This window comes from Vitis vinifera, chromosome 5, assembly GCF_030704535.1.
Source record: "Vitis vinifera cultivar Pinot Noir 40024 chromosome 5, ASM3070453v1".
NCBI classification, from domain to species: Eukaryota; Viridiplantae; Streptophyta; class Magnoliopsida; order Vitales; family Vitaceae; genus Vitis; species Vitis vinifera.
This window is the reverse complement of record NC_081809.1, coordinates 634,174-658,879: the sequence shown is the minus strand read 5'-3', so window position 1 is coordinate 658,879 and position 24,706 is coordinate 634,174. Positions and strand designations below refer to the sequence as shown.

Below are 24,706 nucleotides of genomic sequence, written 5' to 3'. Positions count from 1 at the left end.
CCCAAACTGTTTTTGGAACCAAGTACTTTGTATTTTTGTTGAAGGTCCTCCAAAAAATGGTGTACGGATTGGCATTCCTGTAATTGTTCTCTGAAAGTGATTTGCCAATCCATAAATGCCACTACAAGCTTTTGATTTAGTGATCGCCATTTTTGACTTCTTCCATGATTATGCATTTCCAAATCATAATTAATTAGTTAGGTGGATCACGAGATTTGTCTTTATTTCTTTCCAAAGTCCTCTGCAGCCGGTGTTGAATAAGTCCAACCTTCTAGTGTTCTGCCAAATATGAAATAGAAAAATAGCCATATGGTGAATAATATAAGACATGTAGGACTATATGAGATAGAAGAGTTCTTAATTTTCTTCCCTTTCTTTATGGGAACTTATCCACTTGCACAGCCTACATGACATGTGTCCTTTTCCTAATTCATCACCATTTAATGTCGACCCATGAAGAAACACATCCACAAATATTTGGTTGGATATCCAAGGTAAAGGTTCATTGAATCGTGTATTCTACTTGTCGTTTACTTGTAGACTACATGAATTGAAAGTAGACAAAAATTCCCAGATTTCCAACCAAAATCCAAAACAACTGTAAGTGGAGCAAAAGTCCCAGATTTCTAACCATATCCAAATCCTCTTAAAGGTGAATTCTCAGGTTGAGGACCTCCAATTGGAGTCCTCCCCCACAAAAGAAAGTTCTTCATTGTAAAGTAATAGCTTAGTTACTTGGTACCTTACTCAGACACACCCAACAAGAGAATTATCCATCAAAATGAAAACTGGAAACATCTTCGCACAATGGAACCTAGACCCCCCTAATTCTCACATCTCTCCTCTTCTCAAACCACTATATCTGCAGACAAACCACTCTCTATAAATACCACCCCTATCTAGAAACTTCCTCGTGAAGGTATACAAAAAGCCCAGTGAAATTAAAGAGGAGGGATTTTAGTTTTCTGCCATGTTATTTGCGTACCATGCATGAAAAAGTCTAAAATGCATAGTTGTAATGTTCCTTTTGGACAATTTCATGCGTCTGTTTAACCATTTCAGTTTATTCATTCTGATGTATGGGGCTATCTCTAGTTTTGGTAGTAAATGGAGTGAGATATTTTGTTCCTTCTATTGGTGATTTTACAAGGTTCACCTGGATTTATATTTTGCAAAACAAAGAAGTGGTTTTGATACTTTCATCAAATCCCAGGCACTTGGAGAGACTCAGTTTGGCACAAGAATTCAACAAATACAATCTGATTGGGATGGTGGGTTTCAAGTTATTTCTGCTTATTTGGGAAAACATGGCTTGATTCATAAAATCCCTTGCCCTTACATCCCTCGGGAAATGGTCTAGCAGAACATAAGAACTGCCATGTTATTAAAGTTGGATTTTCTATGTTGGCTTAATGCAGCAAGGCCACTCAAATATTGGCCATTTGCGTTTCAAACAACAACCTGCTGGATCAATCAATTGCCCAAAGGTTCTTTTGTTTCTTTCTATCCTCATGAATCTCTTTACCACTGCAAACCTAATTACTATGTTCTTCGAGTTTTTGGGTGTGCTTGCTACCCTTTTCTTCGCCCTACAACAAGCACAGACTTCAATTTTGATATACTAAGTGCCTTTTCTTGGTTTACGACCCCAAACATAAAGTACATATGCTTTTATTTAGATAACTCTTGTGGCCGAAATTATGTCTCGAGGCATGTGGTATTTGGTGGATTTCATTTTCCTTTTGTTGTACAAAATGTTTCCTCTCCTGTCTCATCAACTCCATCCTCTCTTGTACAAAATCTTGTCATGAAACTGAATTCTTTTACCGGAAGTACTTAAGAATTTATAGTAGCAACAAGCTATGGTAGCTGAGTGTATATGAAGCCTTTATCATGATCATCGTTTCAACCATCCTCTTTCTCCATCTTCCAGCCTTTAGTCATGCTGATTGGGCCAGTTGCCTAGATGGTCGTTGCAGTACAAGTGGTTATTGTGTCCTTTTGGGGTCAAGCTTGATCTCCTCGTCTGCTGCTAAACAGAAGATCGTTCCAGATCGAGGACTGAATCCGAGTTTTAAGGTTTGGCCAATGCAACAGCTGAATTGACATGGATACAGTTTCTTTTTAGGGGATTATTTATTCCTTTGATTCAGCCACATGCTCTCTACTGTGATAATTTGAGCACAATGTACTTGGCCACTAATCCGATTCTTCACTCCTGTGCCTAACATGTGGTGATAGACTACCATTTTGTTCATAAACGAGTACTACAGAACACGTTGGATGCTTATTTCATTCCGTATGAGTCAATTGGCAGATTTAATGACTAATGCTCTTCCTACAAGTCGGTTCATTAGCCTTCAAAGCAAGACCATAATTCTTTCTCACTTTGTGCTCTTGTGGTGATGTTAAGCTAAGTTTCAACTTCTTCCAAAAGCTTTCCATGAATGTATAAATAGCCCATTGCAATTAAAGAGAAGTGGGATTTTAGTTTTCTTCCATGCTGTTTGCTCTGTTCCAAAAGTTTTCACCTTTGATCATTTTCAAACTCTTAACATCATAGGTGTTATGAGTATGAGATCATTTCTTCAATTACCCCAGCCAAGATGTTCAAGGCCTTTATCCTTGACGCTGGAAACCTCGTCCCTGAGGTCCTACCATACCAAAGGCGAGACAGAGATTAGTGACTATTAGAATATTATAGCATTTATGTAATTAGCTATTCCCAATTCAGTTGATATTGTTTTCTTTTCTGATATTTGATGAGCTGGAGTAGTTAGTGTAGTTGTGAGACTCCAAGCTACAGATAGGTCACCATTTTTGTATCCCGTACTGGACAGAAATCTGAACATCAATGGGATAGACATTTTCCTCTGTTTTTCTTTCTCAACACTCTGTTTTTGACTATTAGAATCTTATGGCATTTATGTAATTAGCTATTCCTAATTCAGTTGATATTGTTTTCTTTTCTGTTATTTGATGAGCTGGAGTAGTTAGTGTAGTTGTGAGACTCCAAGCTACAGATAGGTCGCCATTTTTGTATCCCGTACTGGACAGAAATCTGAACATCAATGAGATAGACATTTTCCTCTGTTTTGGTAATAGTGACTAACAAATGAAGACTGGTAAAGTGAAGGCAAAGCAGAGATATAGTTAGACCAGGTTTTTTCTTCCTAATTAATAGAAAAGACTACCAACAAATGTGTGTCAACGAGTCCATCATGGACGAAAGGAAGATCATATTTGATTGCAGTCTACTAGTCTAGGGTATTTTAAAACAAAGAGGAAAGAAGGGTCTGAGCAGTAATTTGGATAAGCTTCTCACACTAGTTAAAAAAACAAAAGGGGTAAGCTGCTCAGACTATTAGAATTTCTAGTCATTCAAGTTATTCCTAGTAAAAAAAAAAATGTAAGCTTCTCACACTCCATGATATGGGCTTAATTAATGCCCATTGTTCTGTTTTCTGCATGGTAAGTTCTCAGGTTGACAATGGAAAGCATGCATTAGACCTTCACATGAAAGCTTGTCCTTTCCCACTGAGAAAAATTCTTTAGTGGAAATTAATTGATTACATTGTAGCTTCTTCAGGGGATCCAACAAGAAAAGAATGGATTACCTCAAACCTTGGAAAACTGGGAACAATTTCACACAAGGGAGCCTTCGCCTCAATCTATAAATACCACCTCTAGTTCTCACACCTCTCTTCACCTCAAAGCACTCCCTCCAAACCAATAAACCTCTTCTCCTCCTCTGATCATTTTTTAAACACTAGCATAATGGGTGTTATCACTTATGAAATGGAGATCACTTCTCCAATCCCCCCAGCCAAGATGTTCAAGGCCTTTGTCCTTGACTCCGACAACCTCATCCCGAAGATCTGCCTCAGGCTATCAAGCGTGTTGAAACCATTGAAGGAGGTGGAGGGTCGGGAACCATCAAGAAGATTACTTTTGGTGAAGGTTAGTTTGCATTATCATGATTCATCAGCACTGTATGAATAATCCTTTCAAAAATCTTATTCTGTTTTCATCTCTTAAAAGTAATAGAAGTTCTTCCAAAATGCCATTAGGACAATAGCATAAAAATCCACTGGCATGATATTATATGTTACACAATGGAGTAACTAACAACAGTTTTTTTTTTCTTTCTTTTACGTTCAGGTAGTCAATTCAACTACATAAAGCACCGGATAGATGGGATCAACAAAGAGAACTTCACTTACAGTTACAGTGTGATCGAAGGTGATGCTTTGATGGGCACCCTTGAATCATTCTCTTATGAGGTCAAGTTGGTGGAGGATCCATCTGCAAGAACACCAGTAAATACCACACCAAAGGGGACATTGAGATCACAGAAGACCAGATCAAGGCTGCCAAAGAGAAGGCCATGGGCATGTACAAGGCTGTTGAAGCCTACCTCTTGGCAAATCCTGATGCCTATTAAACAGAGTGGTCCATATTCAATATAGTACTAGTCTCTTGTGTCTCCCTTCATGTCATCAGTTAAAGGTGTGGATTTTATATTGTTTCTGCATATGGCCAAAACAACCCTAGGCTTTACAATAAGAGTTACCATGCATGATCCTTGGACTTGTAATGTTAGATTGCAATGAATGTCATTGTTGTATTTTTCACAAAGTGTAATGAAATTCATCAATCTTTTAATCATTAAGAAATATTTGAGTTGCTATCCTCGGGTAATTGCTTCTAATCCAAAAAATTTCAAGCAAATTTTCTGTATTTTCAATAGAATGGCTGAATGTCCAGAAAAACCTCAAATTTCTTTATTTATTTATTTTTTTGTATTTATTCAGATCCCTGATCAAGTCAATGAAGAATGAAAGAAATATAATATCCACTGGCAATCCAACAATATTCTGGAAAAAAAAAAAGAAAAAGAAAAGAAGAAGAGGGTCAAATACAGTAATATAAGATCCAAACTCTAAGCAAGCTATATAACTCAACCTAAATCTAATTCTACTCTAATTTGCCTTTTTTCTTTCAATTTTTCATATTTATTTTAAAGAATCTTCACTGCTCAGAATGTTAACATTGGTTTGATCAGGCAGTTGGCATACTAGAAACCTGAATACATATACCACCGGGCCTAATTCTAAGAAAAATGGCTGTATCATTTCTTAAATTCATTGTGAAACTGGATGATCATTAGAATTTGTTTTGAACCAGGGCATGGTCATACACAGTATGCTGAATCAGAGATGCATTGGCTATTTGTACATAAAAAGGTGAAATATGCATGGGCATATATTTAAAACTTGGTCCTGTTCTTTTATTCACTGTGTAGAAGTGTAGCCATGGGCACATAGATATAGTTCAAGGCATGGAAGAATGGATTAAAGGACCATGTTGAATCAAAGATGTGGATTGTAATGGTTGATTATGTTAAGAAGAATTATCTACAACTTAAACTGATCCTTGCCAAGCCAAGGCAGAATTTAAAAATAGCCAATTTCTTCTAATTTATCTTTCTTTTAGTGAACAGTTTACTAAGCCGGAAATAGAGTTACTCCATAAGTTATGTGTAAGATCAATAACTTTATCATAGCATGTATAAATCTCTGTTTGGAACCAAGTGAGCCTTGTATTCTTGTGGAAAGTTATGCAAAATTGGCATACAGATCAATTTTTATTATTTTTGAAAGCTCTCTTAAAGTTATTTACTAATCTGTAAATACTGCATGCACTACCGTTCAGAAATGCGGTTTGTCTAGATTTTTAGTCGTCGTCAATGCTTGGAGTCATTGCAGTTGTTATTGAATTTGTCCAAGCTTCTAGTTGTTGTGGCAAGTTGGAAACACCAAACTTTTGAATTGATAGAGAGATTCTAATATTTCTGAATTATTTAAAGGAAGTTGTCTACTGATAGAAATTTTTTGCCTGTTTTGACTGGGTTTATATCATTCTTCACCATTCCAAAAAAATGACTTATAAAGAGCCCCCTCTCCAATTACATGGTCAAGAGTAATTTGAATACTTGATTTTTACAATGTCAGTATCTAAGGAAAAGACTCAGTTAGCTGTTGTATTCAACATATCATTTACTTGTAAGCTACAAGCACAGAAGGTAAATTAAGCACTTGTAGCTGTAGGTGATTTCTAATCATCCATGAAATTTGAGTACGAAGGCGGTTTCATCACATTTTGATAATAGATATTGGGTTTAAATAAGATAGACCGATGGTTTAATTTATTTGTGTTTTCGTTTTTGTGTATATGAATGAGAACTCCATCGGTAGTCAAATTGGCCAACCCCACCGACGAAAGTGTTTTTATTGAAAAATGATGGATTACCATGTAGAAGGGACCCAACAGGAAAATGGTTATCACCTTAACCCTTTGAAAACTAGGGACACTTTCACACAAGGGAGCCCTTGGCCTAAATCTATAAATGCCACCCTCTAGTTCTCACATATCCTCACCTCAAAACACTCCCTACAAACCCAGCAAGCATCCTCCTCCTCCTCCTTCGATCATTTTCAAATTAGGCTCTAGCATCATGGGTGTTATTACTTATGAGATGGAGGTCACTTCTTCAATACCCCCAGCCAAGATGTTCAAAGCCTCTGTGCTTGATGCCGACAACCTCATTCCCAAGATCCTTCCCCAAGCTATCAAGAATGTTGAGATCATCCAAGGAGATGGAGGGCCTGGAACCATCAAGAAGATCTACTTTGGTGAAGGTCAGTTTGCATTATATTACTTACTTGGCACTTTATGCCTAACATCTTATGTCACTTTTGTCACTCTTTGAAAGCAAAACTTGTTTTGTTTAAGCTTAAAGAGAAGTAATTCGCCAGGGAACTCCATAAGCATTCATCATTTTTGCATGATATCGTATCAGCCAGACAAGTAACGAGTGTTCTTATGAACATGCAGGCAGCCAATTCAAGAGCGTGACACATCGTGTTGATGGGATTGACAAAGAGAACTTCACTTACAGTTACAGTATTATCGAAGGTGATGCTTTAATGGGCATCCTAGAATCAATCTCTTATGAGGTCAAGTTGGTGGCATCTCCTGATGGAGGATCCATCTGCAAGAACATTAGTAAGTACCACACAAAAGATGATGCAGTGATCGATGAAGAGCAAATTAAAGCTGGCAAAGAAAAGGCTTCTGGGATGTTCAAGGCTATTGAGGCTTACCTCTTGGCAAATCCTGATGCTTATTAAGCAGTATATCATTGAGATATTATTAGTCTCGTGTCTCCCTATATCTATATATATATTGGTGAAAGGTTTTACTTCTACATATTTGTTTTTTCTGCTATATGTCCAAAACAGCCTTGGGCTTGAGAATAATATTTCCTGAATGTGATCCGTCAAATTGGTTGTAGCCTTTGATTGGAACAAATAGTTTGTATTATCTTAAAGAGATGAAGTGGTATATATATATTTCTACCAAGGAATTAATTTTGCATTTATGTTTTCAATATTGCTTTTAGTCTTCAAATTTCCTGGCAAGGTTTATGGAGTTTCAAGAAAAACCTCTAATTTCAGACAACCAAACAAAATAATTTAAGACACTTCATTAAATATTTGTCCCACTATTGGACCCTTGGTCTACCTAATTTAAGGTAAAACCAATAAAAAAAAATACATGAGATAAGTTAAAAAAAAATAATGAGAAGGAAGTTATATCTACTTGCAGTCTTTCGTAATTTAGATCATTTGGGTTGTGAATCCATAAAACAAATAACTAAATGAACTCGTAAAAAAAGCCTAGGAGGAATTGATTTCAAAAATAGTTTTTTCAACTTAAAAGACATTTTGATAAATTTTGAATGAAAACATTCTTTTGGGAAAAAAAAAATTGTGAATAAATTTGAGCTATTTTAATAGAAAAAGAATATTTTAAGAATTTTTGTATTTTACATAAATGTATAATATCTTCACAAAGAATAAACTAAAAAAAATTATTTTTTATGTTTGAGTTTTCAAATGAAGTTTTATTTCTAAAAAGAATTAAAAATTATTTTTAAGAACGATCTAATTTTTTTTTTTTAAAATTGTTTTTAAAACCGTTGCTAAATGGACATGTCTTTTTCAAATTTTTGTTTATTGTTGTAACACAAAATTACATAAACTACCAGCATGTAACCAGAGGATCAAAATGTACGTTTATCCAGTTATATTCCTCTTTTTTTAAGCATTTTTTTTTCTAAAGAATTATCATTTGAATGAAGGGGAAAGTATTCTTTTCTCACTGTTGACATTGATTTGATCAAAGGATAGATCTCTTATGGTTACTGATATGGTTTTCATACTGGAAAGGAAAAAATATTCGTAACCATTTAAGAAATGGGTCCCTGCTACAACAACGTCTAGCCAAACAAAACAAAACAAATCTCTAGACTGGAGCCTATATTTAAGGACTGTCAACAGTCAATGACCAACTTCTGATTTACAATATTTGATGTGTTGTTTATTCAGCTAAAATTACTATAATTTTGTCATGCCATGTGAATCCAAAACTTCATATCAAACCATGTGCTGTGTATTCTTGTTGAAGGTTTTCCCACTTGTATTCCTGTTGAATGTACACAAATGGTGTACGGACTTGGTCTCCTAGACTCCAAATCCTTTCCCACTTTCCTAGTTAGTCCATTTCTTACTCTACTTCTTCCTTGATCATTTCACATTATAATTAAGGAGATCATGGGGTTTGTCTCTATTTCTATGACTCTTAAATGTATGTATGAGAATCATATATATAAAACAATTGTGCTTTGAACCTAGTTGGGCCCAAAAATTAAGCTTTGGTCCATGTAAGTTCACTATTTAAGCCAAAAACCTAGAGAAAGTGTAAAGATTGAGAAAAAGGATATGAATTTTTTATCTTTCCAAAAATGATCTTTATTGACTATGAAAAAAAAAAAAGAGTAAAAAAATATTAATTTAAATTTTATCTTTTTATAAACCTCAATTAAATTTAATTTAATTTAGTGATTTGGAAAAAAAATACACCATTTTCCAAAAAAAATAAAAATAAATTATTATTATTATTATTATTATTATTATTATTATTATTTAAAAATTAAACATCTTGAAAAATATATATTTTTAAAATTATGTATGTAAAAAATAACTAAAAATATGTCAAAATTATTTTTTTTAAATGACATATTTTTTTAAAAAAATAGTTTTCTAAAAAAAATAAATTTTCAGAATAATTATTAAAAAAAATTTAAGATAAAAAAGTTTGTCAAATATTATGGTAGAAAATAGTCAAAATAGTTTTGAATGGTATATTGGTCTCTTCACATTTTATATCATTCTCATCAATTATGCAACTTTTATGAACCAAATTTTAATTTTTGGGCCCAGCTGGGTCCAAAACACAATTGTCCCGAATCATATTGAGCTAGCCATTATTGAATAAACTCCAAGCGTCTACTGTTTTGCCAAATTGGTCATTAGAAAATTAATTAGCAAAACGGTAAGTAAATAGGCTATATGGGAATCATCATGGCAGAGTAGACCTGAAATGAGATGAAGGGTTTGTTAATACTATTCCTGATTTTGTTCCCCTCATTTAAGGGCTCTTGTCCATTGGTAAATATTTTTAGCATGTTCTGACCATGGAAGAAAATATCGGTAATCACGGATATATCGGTACTTCGATTTTACGGATATATCGGATATATCGGAGATATATCGGCGAATATTTTGGAAAAAAATATCGGTAGGCTTAAAATTGTTAAAAACTCATGGAAATGTAAAGAAAACTTCATAATAATATAATTAGAAGTATAATAGACATTTTAAAGTTGTTTTGTAGAAAAAATTGATATACATATGATATAATTTGCGATATTAAATGTAATTATATCATGTCGATCTATAAGAAATGTTAATTTTGTAATTGTTCTCATTATAAAGTCATAAAATACTTCATTTCATTAAATAGCAATAATTTGTACACATTACATTACAATGTCCCTTTAATACCAAAATGAGGATCGATGTGGTTCAATGGGATTGATAGATGAAGGAACACCGTCTTGCTGTTGGAGACAATATTGGTACCAACTCAATGAGCCTCGATAATATTGGTTAAAAATTCTAACATGCCATGCATATATCTCTTGAGTCCTGCCCACTGCCTCTACATGGATAGGATACTCAAAGTTCACCCATGTGTTAATGCCCAATCCTCCTTCCATCTGATATGGAACTTGGTAAGAAATTTGTCTAGAAGGTGAATAACGCGACATACCATACTCTTCATCTGTTGAACTTGAAGGTTGACCATAACTCATCACATGAGAAGGGTAGACATTAGCCTCATTCGAGGAGTCACTAAATTGAGTTCCTATACTCATAGATTCAAAACTCCCTGAAAGTAACTCCTCATTATATGGTTCCATCATTCGTTCTCTTCCTCTATAAGGCTTCCCAATAACTCCTATGCCTGGACCAGCTCTTCTAGAGCCATGGTCTTCATTCTGTGTGCAGTGTGTGAAAGTATTTTCATAGGTGAATTGGTTGACTGGATATTGACTATGTTGACGTTCATTAATATCTCCTCCCGCATTATCACCTCCATCATCAGTTCCACCTCTTGAACCATCGTAACCAGAAGCAGAAGTACCTGCAGCACTAGGTCTACTACTATGGCCAGCACTTGTGGAGTCAATCTCTTGGTGGGAATCATCAGTATCTTTGCTAAAACTTTCAGAGTGAACTTCTTCAGACAACACACGTTCAACATTAACTCCAAATTCTTGAGCATGAGCAGCAATTCGTGGATCGGGATTTCCAACTTCGTCATCCAAGTGTATAGGCCTCACCCATTGGAACAACTGATTATCTTCTTCTTCACCCACCTCGGCTGAAATGTCAAGAAGATCAAGATAATCTTTTTCAGCAACTCGATCATTTTCTGCCTCCATATCGCGTAACTTTAGCCTCATATTATAGTAACAAAAAACTAATTGCCCCAATCGAGAGTAAGCCAAACGATTTCGTTGCTTTGTGTGGATGAGAGCAAACGTGCTTCAATTTCTCTCACATGCAGTAGATGACGCAGTTTGTGAGAGAACTTTGATGGCTAACTTTCTCAATGTAGGTGTTTGATTCCCATACATAAACCACCATTCAACTGCAACCAATTTGATAATCATATAAATACTTATGTGGTGAATTTACAATAATGATAATCAATTTTTTCCTACAAAGACTCACCGGGCACCATGGTTGACCTTGCTGCAATTGCCGCTCGATCACCGAATCCTCTTTTTGCATCTCGAAAAAGCACAAGCTATGTATTCAACATTTAATTTGTTAATATCATATTTGTTAGTAAATGTTCAAATAAATTGATGAATGAAATTATTGTTTTATAGACAAATAACAGTTTTTTATTTACCTCATTTCCAAATTGACCAAGTGATTCAGTAGTTGGATCTAATTTTGCAAAAACATCATGGACCGCTTGAAGTAGTTCCGGATCACTACCAACTCCACGCCTATATTGAAATCTTGGATTCAAGAAGTATGCTACAATAAAATTAAGTAGAGTTAGTATTTTTTTAAACAAAATTAAATACAGAGTAAAAACTTATAAAGATATATAGTACTTAAGTACTTGCTGCATGAAGTGGATGTTTTAGTGTTTTCTCCCAACGATTTTGTATTATTTTGAACATCCAATCTCCAGCTCCTTGACGCGTAAGGTTCTTTTTCATCACGTGCATAAGCTCATACACAAATGGCATTGTGGGAACAACTTCAGAATCCATAAGTCGAAGCACCACGTATAATGACTCATATAATGAAACTATATTTGTCATTCTGTCCCAATACGCATGGTCAAACAATAATTTCTCCAATTCTCGTCCATGTTTTGTTCGACTCAGCTTGTGTTGTGCCCAATCATTACTCATAAACAATTTTTTCAAATCGACCCTTTTTTTAAGAAGACTGTCAAGAGCAATATAATTGGTAGAAAACCTTGTAGCTCCTGGTCGAACAATGTCTCCACCACAATACAGTCTCATTTGTGCTAGTAACCAACCATGATTGTAAATGAAGTTAGTTATCTTGCGAGCATTGTTTATCACCTCGATAACACTGGGTCTTTTACCAATGTCTTCAAAGATTAAGTCGATGCAGTGCGCCGCACACGGAGTCTAGTATAAGTTATACTTCTTCATCAATTGTTTCCTTGCTTTCATGAACGCCGACCCATTATCTGTGACAATTTGGACCACATTTTCTTTACCGACTTCTTTGATAACAGTCTTCAATAGGTCGTATATATACTTGTGGTCTTTGATATAGTTCGATGCATCAACTGACTTAAGAAAGACTGTGCTCCCTTTAGAATAAACCATGAAATTAATAATACTTAATTTCGTGGGCCCTGTCCATCCATCTGACATTATTGTGCACCCATATGTCTTCCATTTTTCTCTTTGTTGGTTCACATAAGCTTCCATTTCTCTGTACTCCATTTCCAAGTACTTGTTCTTTATGTCAAATGGAGATGGAGGTTCGATTCCCATTCCTGCACTTCATATAAAAAAAAAAATGTAAAACATGTCACAAAAGACTGTACTTACTAAAAGTATAGCACAATATAACATTTCAAAAATTAGTAATTATCAGGTTGTTGTGCACCAATAATCATATTCTTGAAGTGATGAGACTTTGCTTTTGCGGGTGCGACGCTCTCATAAATGAAGAATTTGCTAATTAAGCGTCCCATCATTTCTTTAATTGCATCACCCTTGAATATATCTTTGATATTTTTTTGTTTTGCTGCAGAAGACTTGTAAAGCGAAGGGGCAATAGGGGGTGATTGTTGCGAATGTCGCATACTATGTGATTTTCGCATCATCGACGGTAATCCAGGAGACTGTGAAGACTCCCCCGTTTTGCGTTTGCTTCCTACAATATTCTCATATTGTTCATGTTCCCATTCTGATGCTTTCGAGGCACGAACTGCAGATCGATATGCATCCCGCTCATCTGGGTGCATATCTGCCGGATACATATACACATCTTCATTCTCAACATCTTCATCATCATCATCTTCATCTACCAAATGTGTATGATGAGTCCCCATTGTGCCACGTAATTGAGCACGAATGTCTTCAATATCTGCATTTTTCTTTGCTTTTGCTTTTGTTTTGTCATGCACTAGGAATCGTATCTCTTCTTTCACTTCGGGCGGCACTCTCGGACACTTTTAAGTGTTGTTATGCGGGTCTTTTTGCATTAAATGAAACTTGAATCGCATGATGCCTCCATTTTTCATCACCAACCCACAGAAATTACAAATTGTTCCATTTCGGTTACCCTCAATCAGTAAACAATACTTCCAAGCCGGATCTCGCCCTGGTAGGGCAGAACCACCTTCACTAGCCATGCTAAATCTATTGCAATAAAAATACACTTGAATGTGATTTCAATGTAAACAAAAATCAAGTCAATATTTAAATTTAAATATATGAGAAATGTACAAAATAATGATAAAGAATGAACATAGTTGATATTCCATATATTTAATTAAACTAATTAAATAATTTAGCTAAGTTAATTTTTTGAATCTAAATCTAATTTTATGAAAAATTTACTAAATTAAAAATTAATCATATTTAATATTCCATATATAGTAGTTCATGTTAATTAAACTAATTAAATAATTTAGCTAAGTTAATTTTTTGAATCTAAATCTAATTCTATGAAAAATTTACTAAATTAAAAATTAATCATAATTGGATATGAAACTAAATCATGATAATCATAAAAATTGAACATATTTAATATTCCATATATAGTAGTTCATGTTAATTAAATTAATTAAATAATTTAGCTAAGTTAATTTTTTGAATCTAAATCTAATTTTATGAAAAATTTACTAAATTAAAAATTAATCATAATTGGATATGAAATTAAATCATGATAATCATAAAAATTGAACATATTTAATATTCCATATATAGTAGTTCATGTTAATTAAACTAATTAAATAATTTAGCTAAGTTAATTTTTTGAATCTAAATCTAATTTTATGAAAAATTTACTAAATTAAAAATTAATCATAATTGGATATGAAATTAAATCATGATAATCATAAAAATTGAACATATTTAATATTCCATATATAGTAGTTCATGTTAATTAAACTAATTAAATAATTTAGCTAAGTTAATTTTTTAAATCTAGATATAATTCTATGATAAATTTACTAAATTAAAAGCTAATCATAATTGCATATGAAAAAAAATCCCAATAATCATAAAAATGAACATATTTCATATTCAAAATATACTAGTTCATGTTAATTAAATTAATTAAATAATTTAGCATGTTAATTAAATTAATTAAATGTGAAACTAAATCACAAATAATCATCTAAAATAAACATATCAATTTATAATTAAATAATCAAATTAACCTAAGTCAATTCAATAAAAATATACAAATTAATTACTATTGAATATAAAAATAACATTAAATCATCCATATTAATTACAATTGCAAACAAAATTAATTACAATTTAAAATAAACATACCTTAAAATTGGAGTAATGAGAGAGCAAATGAAGAATGAAAGCAAAAATGGGTGAAATTGATGGAAAAATGGCTATTTATAGAAGAAATTTGGGCTAAAATAGCCGTTGGAACACCAATTTACCGTTGAAATTTAAATCTGGTCGTTAGATCACAAACTGGGACAAATCTGGCCGTTGGATCACATTATTAACGTTGGAATCGCATCTGGGCCGTTGGATCAACGCGGGCGTGATCTGGGCCGTCAGATCGCGCTGGAGAGAGGAGCAAAATATCCCCAAAAAATCAGCGATTTTCCGCGGCCGCAGGCGATTATTTGGAGAAATCGCCGATTTATCGATTTTCACCGATATATCGCCGATTTATAGTCGATTTATTGGTGATTTTTTGCGAAAAATCGTCCTCCGATTTTTCTCTTGAAAATGTCATGTCGCCGCCTCCCGATACAAGATATATCGGCGATATTTCGCGATATTTTCCTCCATGGTTCTGACTGAGTTTATGTGATGCTTCCCATATCACTTTTCCATAATGTTGACTCATATATATATATATATATATGTGTGTGTGTGTGTGTGTGTGTGTGTGTATAAAAGTTACAACCAAAGAAGCTAATTTTACTTTAATGTTTTGTTTTTTTGAATTTATACACATTGAAGGTAATAATGGAGTTATAACCTTTAATTTATACTTTTAATGAAATTAATTACAATAAGACCAAACACATTGCCATTAAGTATCCCTTCATAAGAGAAGTAATAGAAAAGAAAAACTGTAGGAAAAAAAAAATTTAATGTTTATAAATTATTTTTATATACTATTTCAAACTCATTTAACTTATTTTAATATCTTATATAAAGATTAAATTATTTGAACATATATAAGTTTCTAATTAATTTTAATTATATTTTATTTTCTTTGATATTACCATTCATTCAATAGAGCAACAATAGTGATCTTGAAGAAATTCAAAATAGAAAATATAAATTTTATTTTAACTCTATATGTTAGTGGATTAAAGTTAAAAAATGAAGGCAAAGGAAGACTTGTCAATTCTATCATGTTCCAAAGCTTGGTTGGGAATTTGATGTACTTAATAGGAACAAGACCATATATTACATATGCAATAAACAAGATTAGCATCCCTTGGTATCTTCTATTAAACCAATGGTCCAATTGATCTTGTGTATTACACTAGTAGAGAAATGGAAGGAAGCTTTGATGATAGCAAAAGTAAGCACATTTGATTGCTTACGTATTCACTATTAGAGGTGGGGCATCTTTAGGGAGGTCAAAGAAGCAACCCATTGTTGCTCTTTCTACTAATGAAGTTGAATACATTGCAACTTTAGTTCTAGGAAGTTGTTGGCATCTTAGATCTAACCAACGAAAGCAATATCAATTTTTCAAAAAATTGATTTTTATGGTTAAAATATTAACCTTTAGGTTTAAATATTCCAAAACCTTAAATTTTAAGTGTTGAAAACGACATTGAAGTTGTTGGAAGTCTCATAAACCCACGATTTTCCTTCCGATGACTCAACCTTGTTTTTGACACACTTCCAATATGAAGGAAAGGAGGATAGAGGTTATTTTCTTTCTCTCTGGATGGTGAAAAATAAAAATGATAGAAACCCTAACCCCTATGAGGTATTTATAGGGTTTTTAATTGAGTTTAAGTGACTTGAGTTCATATGGGTTTAGGTCACTTAATCTAACCCAAATTAGATCCTAATTAATTGTTTAATTGTATAAGGTCTTTGGTAGAACATCAATCACGAGCAAAAAAAGCATACACTTTTGTTTTGTCACAACAATTCAACCATTTTAATTACTAAGGAGCCAATATTTCATGGAGGAGTATATTCGAGATCAGTTTCATTTCCTAATTAGAGAACTTGTCAAAGAAAGAGTAATTCATGTTAAATATTGCAAAGTTAAAGAACAGTAAGTAGGTATTTTCACATATTAAGTCTCTCAATGGATAAATCTCTAAGAGAAATGTCTTAAAGGTGGGAATGAAAACAATTATGTGACAACCAAAAATTACAGCAGCTAATTATTAAAAGTTGTAAGCAAAATTTGCACACATTTAAAGGCTAGTTAAAGTTTTTAGTTATGATATAAAGGTATATAGACATGGACATATAAAATTATTTATTTTTGAAGTCATTGTTTATCGATTACAAAAGTAGTTGGAAAGAGATGTGAAGAGAACTCCATGGAAAATTTTTACGAGTGACCAATTGCTATGATTTCTTTCTTTTTTCTGCTAATTGTTTATTAATTAAGCCAAAAAATTAAGTATTTACATTAACTGCTCCCAAAATTCTATGATTTCCATAATTTTGTAATGGTTTGCCAATATACAAATACCTTGTCTCTAGGCTTCAGTCCACTAGACTCCAAAAAGTTTACCAATTCAATTCATCCATTTTTTAATTCTTCTCACATCATTTTCAGATTAAATACAGTATCATGGAATTTATTCAAATTATTATTATTCAGAGCCGACAGTATCACTACACCCCAAAAGTAGTTCTTTATTGTAAAAATAATGGTTTACTTTGAAGTCTCCCCAGAAGTTTCTGATAATTAAGTAACGGATCACCTTAACCTTTGAATTTTGGGGACACTTTCACACATGGGGGAACCTTCTTCTTGGACTATCAATATCATCCTCTAGTTATCACATCTCCTCACCCCCAAAGCACTCCCTACAAACCAATAAATCCTTCTTCTCTTCCTCGTTTTATCATTTTCAAAATCTTAACATCATGGGTGTTATCACTTATGAGAATGAGATCACTTCTTCAATCCCCCCAGCCAAGATGTTCAAGGCCTTTGTCCTTGATGTCGACAAGCTCATCCCTAAGATCCTGCCACAAACCATTAAGTGTGTTGAGATCATTGAAGGAGATGGAGGGGCTGGAATCATCAAGAAGGTTACTTTTGGTGAAGGTTTTTGATTGTTTGAAATTAATGATTTTTAGCCCTATTGTATTATTATTGACTTCCTTTTTTTCCTTAAGAGACACCCACTTCATAAAGTTAAGAACTAATAATAAGAAACATTTCTGTAAATGTATAGATCTAATTCCAACCCTCCTGGATGTCATTACTGTTCAAATTTTGGCTCTATGCCAGACCAGTTAACCTTATATTAAGGCAATTAATATCGGACAAGAGCTTGGTTTGAGATCAACAATCTGATTAATAAATTCTTAATTAAACCAAGAATATACTTTTCACGGAACCTACACCTCTTTGAGGTAACTATTGGATTAATTAAGAATCAAAATGTTGAAGTTGTAGTTGCAATGCTAGTTTTGCTCTTAATTGATGGCAGACTTCAAAGTTTCCATCAGTACTTGTATTGCTGCCACCCAGTGTTATGGTGGTTGTTACTGGTAAAATTGATATGCAATTCAAGGTAAATTCTATGGGAATGATAATTTGGTTGTTGGTTCTAATTTCAACCATCTTTTCCAAACTTTAGGAAATTTGTATTCAAATTTGTAGATTAAAATTATACAAGGTCACACCATATAAAATAATGTTTAATGAAAATATGATTTCCGTTATATATATTAAAATAATATAACAATGAGTACTCCTTTGACCGCTACTTCTATTTCTTTTCTTGTTAAATATAAGAGTCAAACTTTATTCTAAAACAGTCCCTTAATATAATAATTAAACCATTACAACTTTGACAAGTAAGATCAATATTATAATTAGAAAGTGTCATTGATACGTGTTTTCAATACAATCAATAATCTTTTGGACAGCTTTAATAAGACCGTTCTCCTCAAACTTTTTTATAAAGCAATGAGCATCAATTAATGGGTTATATAATGACCTTCATAGATGACTTTTTTTAAGGCATGTATATATATATTTTTTGAAACAAAAATTACAAGTTTAGAACAAATTTAAAGAATTCAAGGACAAAGTTGAAAATGATATAGTTATATACAAATAATGGAATTGGGTACTGTAGACCCCCATTTAGGCATGGGTCGCTTTTCTCTGTTTGTTTTTGCAGATAACGTTTTTTTGCCAGGTGCCACTATCCCAGCGGGCCACGTGTCACATCCTTAGTGGCCATGAGGAATCAACCTCGCTTTTTGAAGCTGTAGAAGGAGTGAGACAGGAAAGGTGGCTGCAGGAAGAAAAAGGCAGACAAAAAGGTGGCTGCAGAAGGAGTTCAGCAGGAAAAAGGTGGTTGCAGCAGAGAACGTTGGGAAGGCAAATTCAAGGCACAAAAAGAAAAAGGAGGAAAAAAAAAAAAGCACGGGAAGGTTCTTCTAGAGGGGGGGAAAGAGAAAAAGAGGAGAGAAAGAAGAGAGGAGCGAAGAGTTGTAGAGGATTTTCTCTGGGAGAGTTTCCATCGCCAAAGGTGAGCGAAAGGGAGAAACTCCTTGAGAGTGCTGAAGCTCGATTTCTTTTTGCTTGAGGAACCAAGTATGTATACAACTTTCCTTCATCTCTCATTATTCTATGCTTTTCCTTAACATTATGCTGTTTGGGGTGGATATTGAAGGCCACTGGTTTGTTTGTTGAGAGATAGTCCTGCATTTGTGTTCGCCATTGTTGATCTTAATTTGCTCTGCCCCTTTTGTGATTATGAAATGCCCAGGAATCACGCATGTGTTTGCATTTGATGTGGTTTACCCACCTGCTCAGAAGATTCATTGATGATTCATGAAATGGATTTTCTAAGATTCTCCTTTATTTATTCATCTTCTTTTGCGCTCTGTTTCTCTACTTCCCCTGTTTCTTGATATCTTTCCATGGTACGCGTCCATTTTCTCGTCCCTACTCGAAAGAGATCCTATAAAATCTGGGGTAGTTTCCATGGCGGTAAAGCTCACCTCATTAGCATCCCCATACCCATTTTCGTTTATTATTCATCGTTTCATCCAACATGCCTATGTCCCCACCCATCATTCCATTCTTATTCCCGTTTATCTTCATCACGCGTAAATCCCCATATGTCTCATACTTCTCCGCCGCCATTTTTCTTCCGGACGCCCCTTGTATCCGGAAATCCTCCGCCGCCATTTCCTCCAGACGCCCATTGTATCCGGAATCCTCCGTCGCCATTTCCTTTGGACGCCCCTTGTACCCGAAAATCCTCCGCCGCCATTTTCTCCGAACTCCCCTTGTACCCGAAAATCCTCCGCCGCCATTTCCTCCGGACGCCCCTTGTATTCGGAAACCCTCCGTCGCCATTTCCTCCAGACGTCCCTTGTACCCGGAAATCCCCCGCCGTCTTTTCCTCTGGACGCCCATCGCGTCAGGAATTTCCCGCCGCCATTTCCTCCGGACGCCCATTGTATCCGGAATCCCCCGCCGCCATTTACACCTAGACACCCTCGCGTCCAGAATTCCCCGCCGCCATTTTCCTCCGGACACCCTCACGTCCGGAATCCCCCGCAGCCATTTTCCTCCGGACACCCTCGCGTCCGGAACCCCCCGCCACCATTTCCTCCGGACATCCTCGCGTCCGGAACCCCCCGCCGCCATTTTCCTCCGGACGCCCATTGTATCCGGAATTCCCCCGCCGTCATTTCCTCCGGACGCCCATCGTGTCCAGAATTCCTCAGCCGTCATTTTCCCTCCGGACGCCCATCGTGTCCGGAATTCCTCCGCCGCCATCTTCCCCGGGTACCTCGCTCCTGGAATCCCATTTTATAACTTCTTCTAAGTCCTGGTATTCAAATGGTCCCAATTGTTTCATACTTCGTCCTTAGAATTTCTTTTGGTTCCATAATCACATTTTCAATAGAGCTTTGCTGCCACTTTTATTTCCGGCAAGCAATTTTCATACCTCCTCTGTTTTTAAAATGTTTTGAAATAAGCAAGGAATCCATTTCCGTAATTCCAAATAATGGGGTTATCGGAATTGGTTCAAGCAAGATGAAATGGGCTTTGGTGGGGGCCCTACATATGTGCATTCATGACTGATTGATCGTCTGATTGATTTATTTACCATGCATGATCGTTTTGCTATATTCCATAACATGTATATAATCATTCTGTGTTTATTCACTAACCTCATTCCATGATAGTGCGTTGCTGATTGTTGCCCAGGTACGCATTCACTCATTTTGCTCATTCACCATACATATTTTGATTCTCATATGTGCATGATAGTTCCGGGTATTCATTGATTTCCTAATTAATTGTCATGATTGCTTCATTTTATTAGTAGAGACTCATTTTAGGGGCTTAGAGGGGTGCTACGGTCTTTACCGTACCTTCTCGATGAGTAACCTGACCCCTGAACCCAATCCGGTTTTTCGTAGACCGTCTTTTCCAAAATATAAAGTCACATTTAGGGTTTTTCTTTCTTATTTTGTTTACCCTTTTTAAAAATAAAACAAAAATAAGTGGCGACTCCAAGTCATTTTCTTTTTCTTAATCAACGATAAAATCAATTTTTATTTCAAAACAAAAAAAGCGAGCTCGCCATTCGAGTGGGAAACTCATCGAGCAATTGAAAATGTGGTGTCCACAGGTACATATAATGATATAATAGAAAAGAATAATCAATATCTTGCATAAATATGTTAGAGTATGTTGCATAGCAAGATTGTTTCAAATAGAATTAGGTTGAATTAATGAAAATGACAATTAATATGTTATCGATCACCAACAAAACTAGGGCTTGCTTCACTATTTTAGAAATTATGGAATATATCAAGTCCAATGAGTCATTTTCAAGTAATTATATGTATGTACACCATGTGTTCATGTTTGATCATTGTGGACCAAGTTTGATAAGAAATTGTTTCGCTGCATATTTGTGGGTTATGATGATAAGAAAATATGGAGATGTTGCAACCTTATAATATAAGTGGTTGATGTTATATACAAAGCATGCTATATTTGCTAAAAACTTTATTTTTGTGGACAATAGTACTAATATACACCAAAGATTAGAGAAATTACAGGATAGGATTAGAGAAGATCCTAAAGAGAGGAAGTCATACTTGAGTTTAAAAGATAGTGGATTAGAAGTTAATTTACCAAAGACTACTGGTAAAACTACAAGCACATAACATATTTACATATATCATAGAACCACATAGGAGTGCAACCAAATCAACAAGAAGAATCTATATTTCAACCTATATGATCGATTAAATAACGAAAGCTCAAATCAAGGTATGCAAATGTTGCCTTAGTTAAGCGAAACATTATAAAAAGTACAAAAAAGCAAAAGGTAATATTTTAAATAATATAATAGCAAAAACTAATTAAAAAAAAAAAAGAACCATATAAACTTAGTGATTAGAATTTCAATAAAAGCTTTAACATATAAATACCATATTCATCAAAATAGTAGGAAGAGAAGTGTAGATGGGGAGAATTGAAGAATCAACACTGATCTGGGTTCCCAATGACAGAACTGCATGCTTTCATCCATTGCAATCACCAGAGACGGCCATAATACCAAAGTCACCTTTTATAGCTAATCAACAATAGGCACCATACCTTTTTGCTAATAGTTTTTGTCACATATCTTTGCATCATCATTGGCCACTGCCATCATTTCCAATCACAAATTCTGTTCACCATCTTTCAATAGTTATAAAATAGGGTTGTGATCCCATTCTCCATCATCTTCCATCTTTGTAACAACATGAGATCGTGGGGTGTGAGTGAGAGGTTCCAGAGAAAGCAATGAAGTTGAGTAACTTGGGAATTGTTTGGGAGTATGAGCTATATCTTGGCATATATATATTAAGAGCATGTTTGGAATTAGCTTTTAAGCATTTGTAAAGAAGATTGTATGTCTTGGGCATTGTTTGTGGGCTTTTTTTAGTGTATTTGTAGTGGGATATTTTTGTGGGTTCAATATTTAGTGATATATGGCATAAAATATTTGAATTCATTTTTTTATTGTTGTTTATCATCTTTAAATTATGGTTGCATTATAATATATACTTGTGCAAATTAATTTTGTTATTTCTCTATAATTTAGTATTTGAGCCTACATTCTCTACACTTCCCATGCTAAAACCTCAAAATACAACATGACCATGTACAATTTAAACAGCAGCTATATATGACCTTTTAATTGATGCAATATGGTGAAAACAAAATTTCTCCATTAATTTCAACAAATAAAAGAAAAATATTAATACATATTTTAACTTTAATTAACAATTTGCACTCAAGAATCACTTAAAAATTATTAAGCTTGTTTACCCAGAATGAAAACTAGGACAGTGTATTAAAATTTAAAAAGTGAAATATGAAGGAACAGTATTTAAGCCATTCCTGCTCTGAATTGATCTGGTCTAAAAGCATGGAAATGGGCATGTGAACCTAGTTCAAGAGGAAGAGCTTTAGTTTCCTTCTACTAGGAACCTAAATTATTGTTAAACATTACATCCTTGAAAAGCAAGGTTGCTATTATAATAAGAAGATGTCAATTATACATCCAGGAACCCCAGGGACAACTTTCAACAAGGTTTTTTACTAAGCTAAAACCATGTTGTATTACATATAAATAAAACTTTCCTATTCATAATTTTGTCACCACATGTTTACCACGACTCAACTCCAAGCTAATTAGTTTCCAGAAGTTCTCTCAGACTGTTTACCAATTGGTAAACATTGATAACATCTAATCTCTTGTATTCTACAAAACCTTTTCTTTATTCCATGCTATCCCCTTTTGTGTATTTTACTTCTCCCTCACATGATTTTCAGATAAGGACATCATGTGATCTGTATCAATTTTTATTTTTATTTTTTCTTTTTCAGTTCAATTGGCCGACCCAAAAAGATTTATTTATTAGAAAAACTATTGGATTATATTGTAGTCTTCTCAAAGCATCTGTTTTAAAAATAATGGATTACTTCAACACTTTGAATACTGGGGACAATTTCACACACAGGAAGCTTCTTCTCAGTCTATGAATATCATCCCTGGTTCACACATCACCCCACCCCAAAAAATCCCAGCAAACCAATGACTCATCCTCCTCCTCCTTAATTGGGTCATTTTCTAGTTGTAGCATCATGGGTGTTATCACTTATGAGCATGAGATCACTTCTTCAATCCCTCCGGCCAAGATGTTCAAGGCCTTTATCCTTGACTCTGATAAACTTATACCCAAGATCCTTCCACAAGCAATTAAGTCCACTGAGATCATTGAAGGAGACGGAGGGCCTGGATCAATCAAAAAGATTACTTTTAGAGAAGGTTAATCTGCATTACTAGGCATTGGAATATCACTAACATTCTTAATTTTTTTTGTCCTCATCATATTCTGTTTTTAGCTTTTAAAAGCAGCAAAATTAAGCACTTCAAAATGCTAACCAGATTTGCTGGTATGAAGGGAGCCAATTCAATTATGTAAAGCACAGGGTTGATGGAATAGACAAAGAGAACTTCACATACACTTACAGTGTGATTGAGGGTGATGCTTTGATGGGCACCCTTGAATCAATTTCTTATGAGGTCAAGTTGGTGGCCTTCTCCTGATGGAGGATCCATCTGCAAAAGCACCAGCAAGTACCATACCAAAGGTGACTTTGAGATCACAGAAGACCAAATCAAGGCTGGCAAAGAGAAGGCTATGGGCCTGTTCAAAGCTGTTGAAGCCTACCTCTTGGCACATCCTGATGCCTACTAAGTGAAATGGGATATATTGTGACAGTCTCGTGTTGTGTCTCAATTTCATCAGTTCAAGTTGTGTCCTTTATATATATTTCTTCTTTGTGGCCATAAAAAAGATACAGGCTTGATGATACGAGTGCTTGTAATACTTGATTGGAATAAGGAGTCATTGTTGTCAGAATCTGTAAAAAAAACTAGAACTTGCAGAGAAAAAATAAATAATTTGAGAGTTAAGAATTGAAGGAAGGCACACACATCTATTTCACAAATGAGAATGCCTATTTATAGGCTTACAACCAAATGGAAATTGCAAAAAAATCTCAGCTACTTTCAGATTTTATTGGCACTACTTCTACTAACTAAAAACAGAAAATTATGGAACAAGAATCTGATATGAAACAATAACAAAGACTAAGTCTAACTAGGACTTTTTCAAACTTCAGAGGCAAACTCTCATGAGTTCTAATACTCCTCCTTGAGATTTGCCTTGGACATGCCAAGCTTCAACCTTAGGAACTCC

General features: G+C 34.5%; 1 protein-coding gene and 2 pseudogenes across 1 annotated transcript; all 3 read left to right on the top strand.

Annotated features, from left to right (window-relative positions):
* Positions 1–108: 108 nt before the first annotated feature.
* Positions 109–4,603, top strand: LOC100255029 (major allergen Pru ar 1-like; annotated as a pseudogene).
* Positions 4,604–6,443: 1,840 nt separating this feature from the next.
* Positions 6,444–7,440, top strand: PR10.4 (pathogenesis-related protein 10.4). The gene is made up of 2 exons (XM_002274072.5): positions 6,444–6,701; positions 6,898–7,440. Exons 1-2 carry the CDS (start codon positions 6,518–6,520, stop codon positions 7,191–7,193), a joined length of 480 nt encoding a protein of 159 aa, XP_002274108.2. The 5' UTR covers positions 6,444–6,517; the 3' UTR covers positions 7,194–7,440.
* Positions 7,441–17,320: 9,880 nt separating this feature from the next.
* Positions 17,321–24,294, top strand: LOC104877420 (major allergen Pru ar 1-like; annotated as a pseudogene).
* Positions 24,295–24,706: the final 412 nt, after the last annotated feature.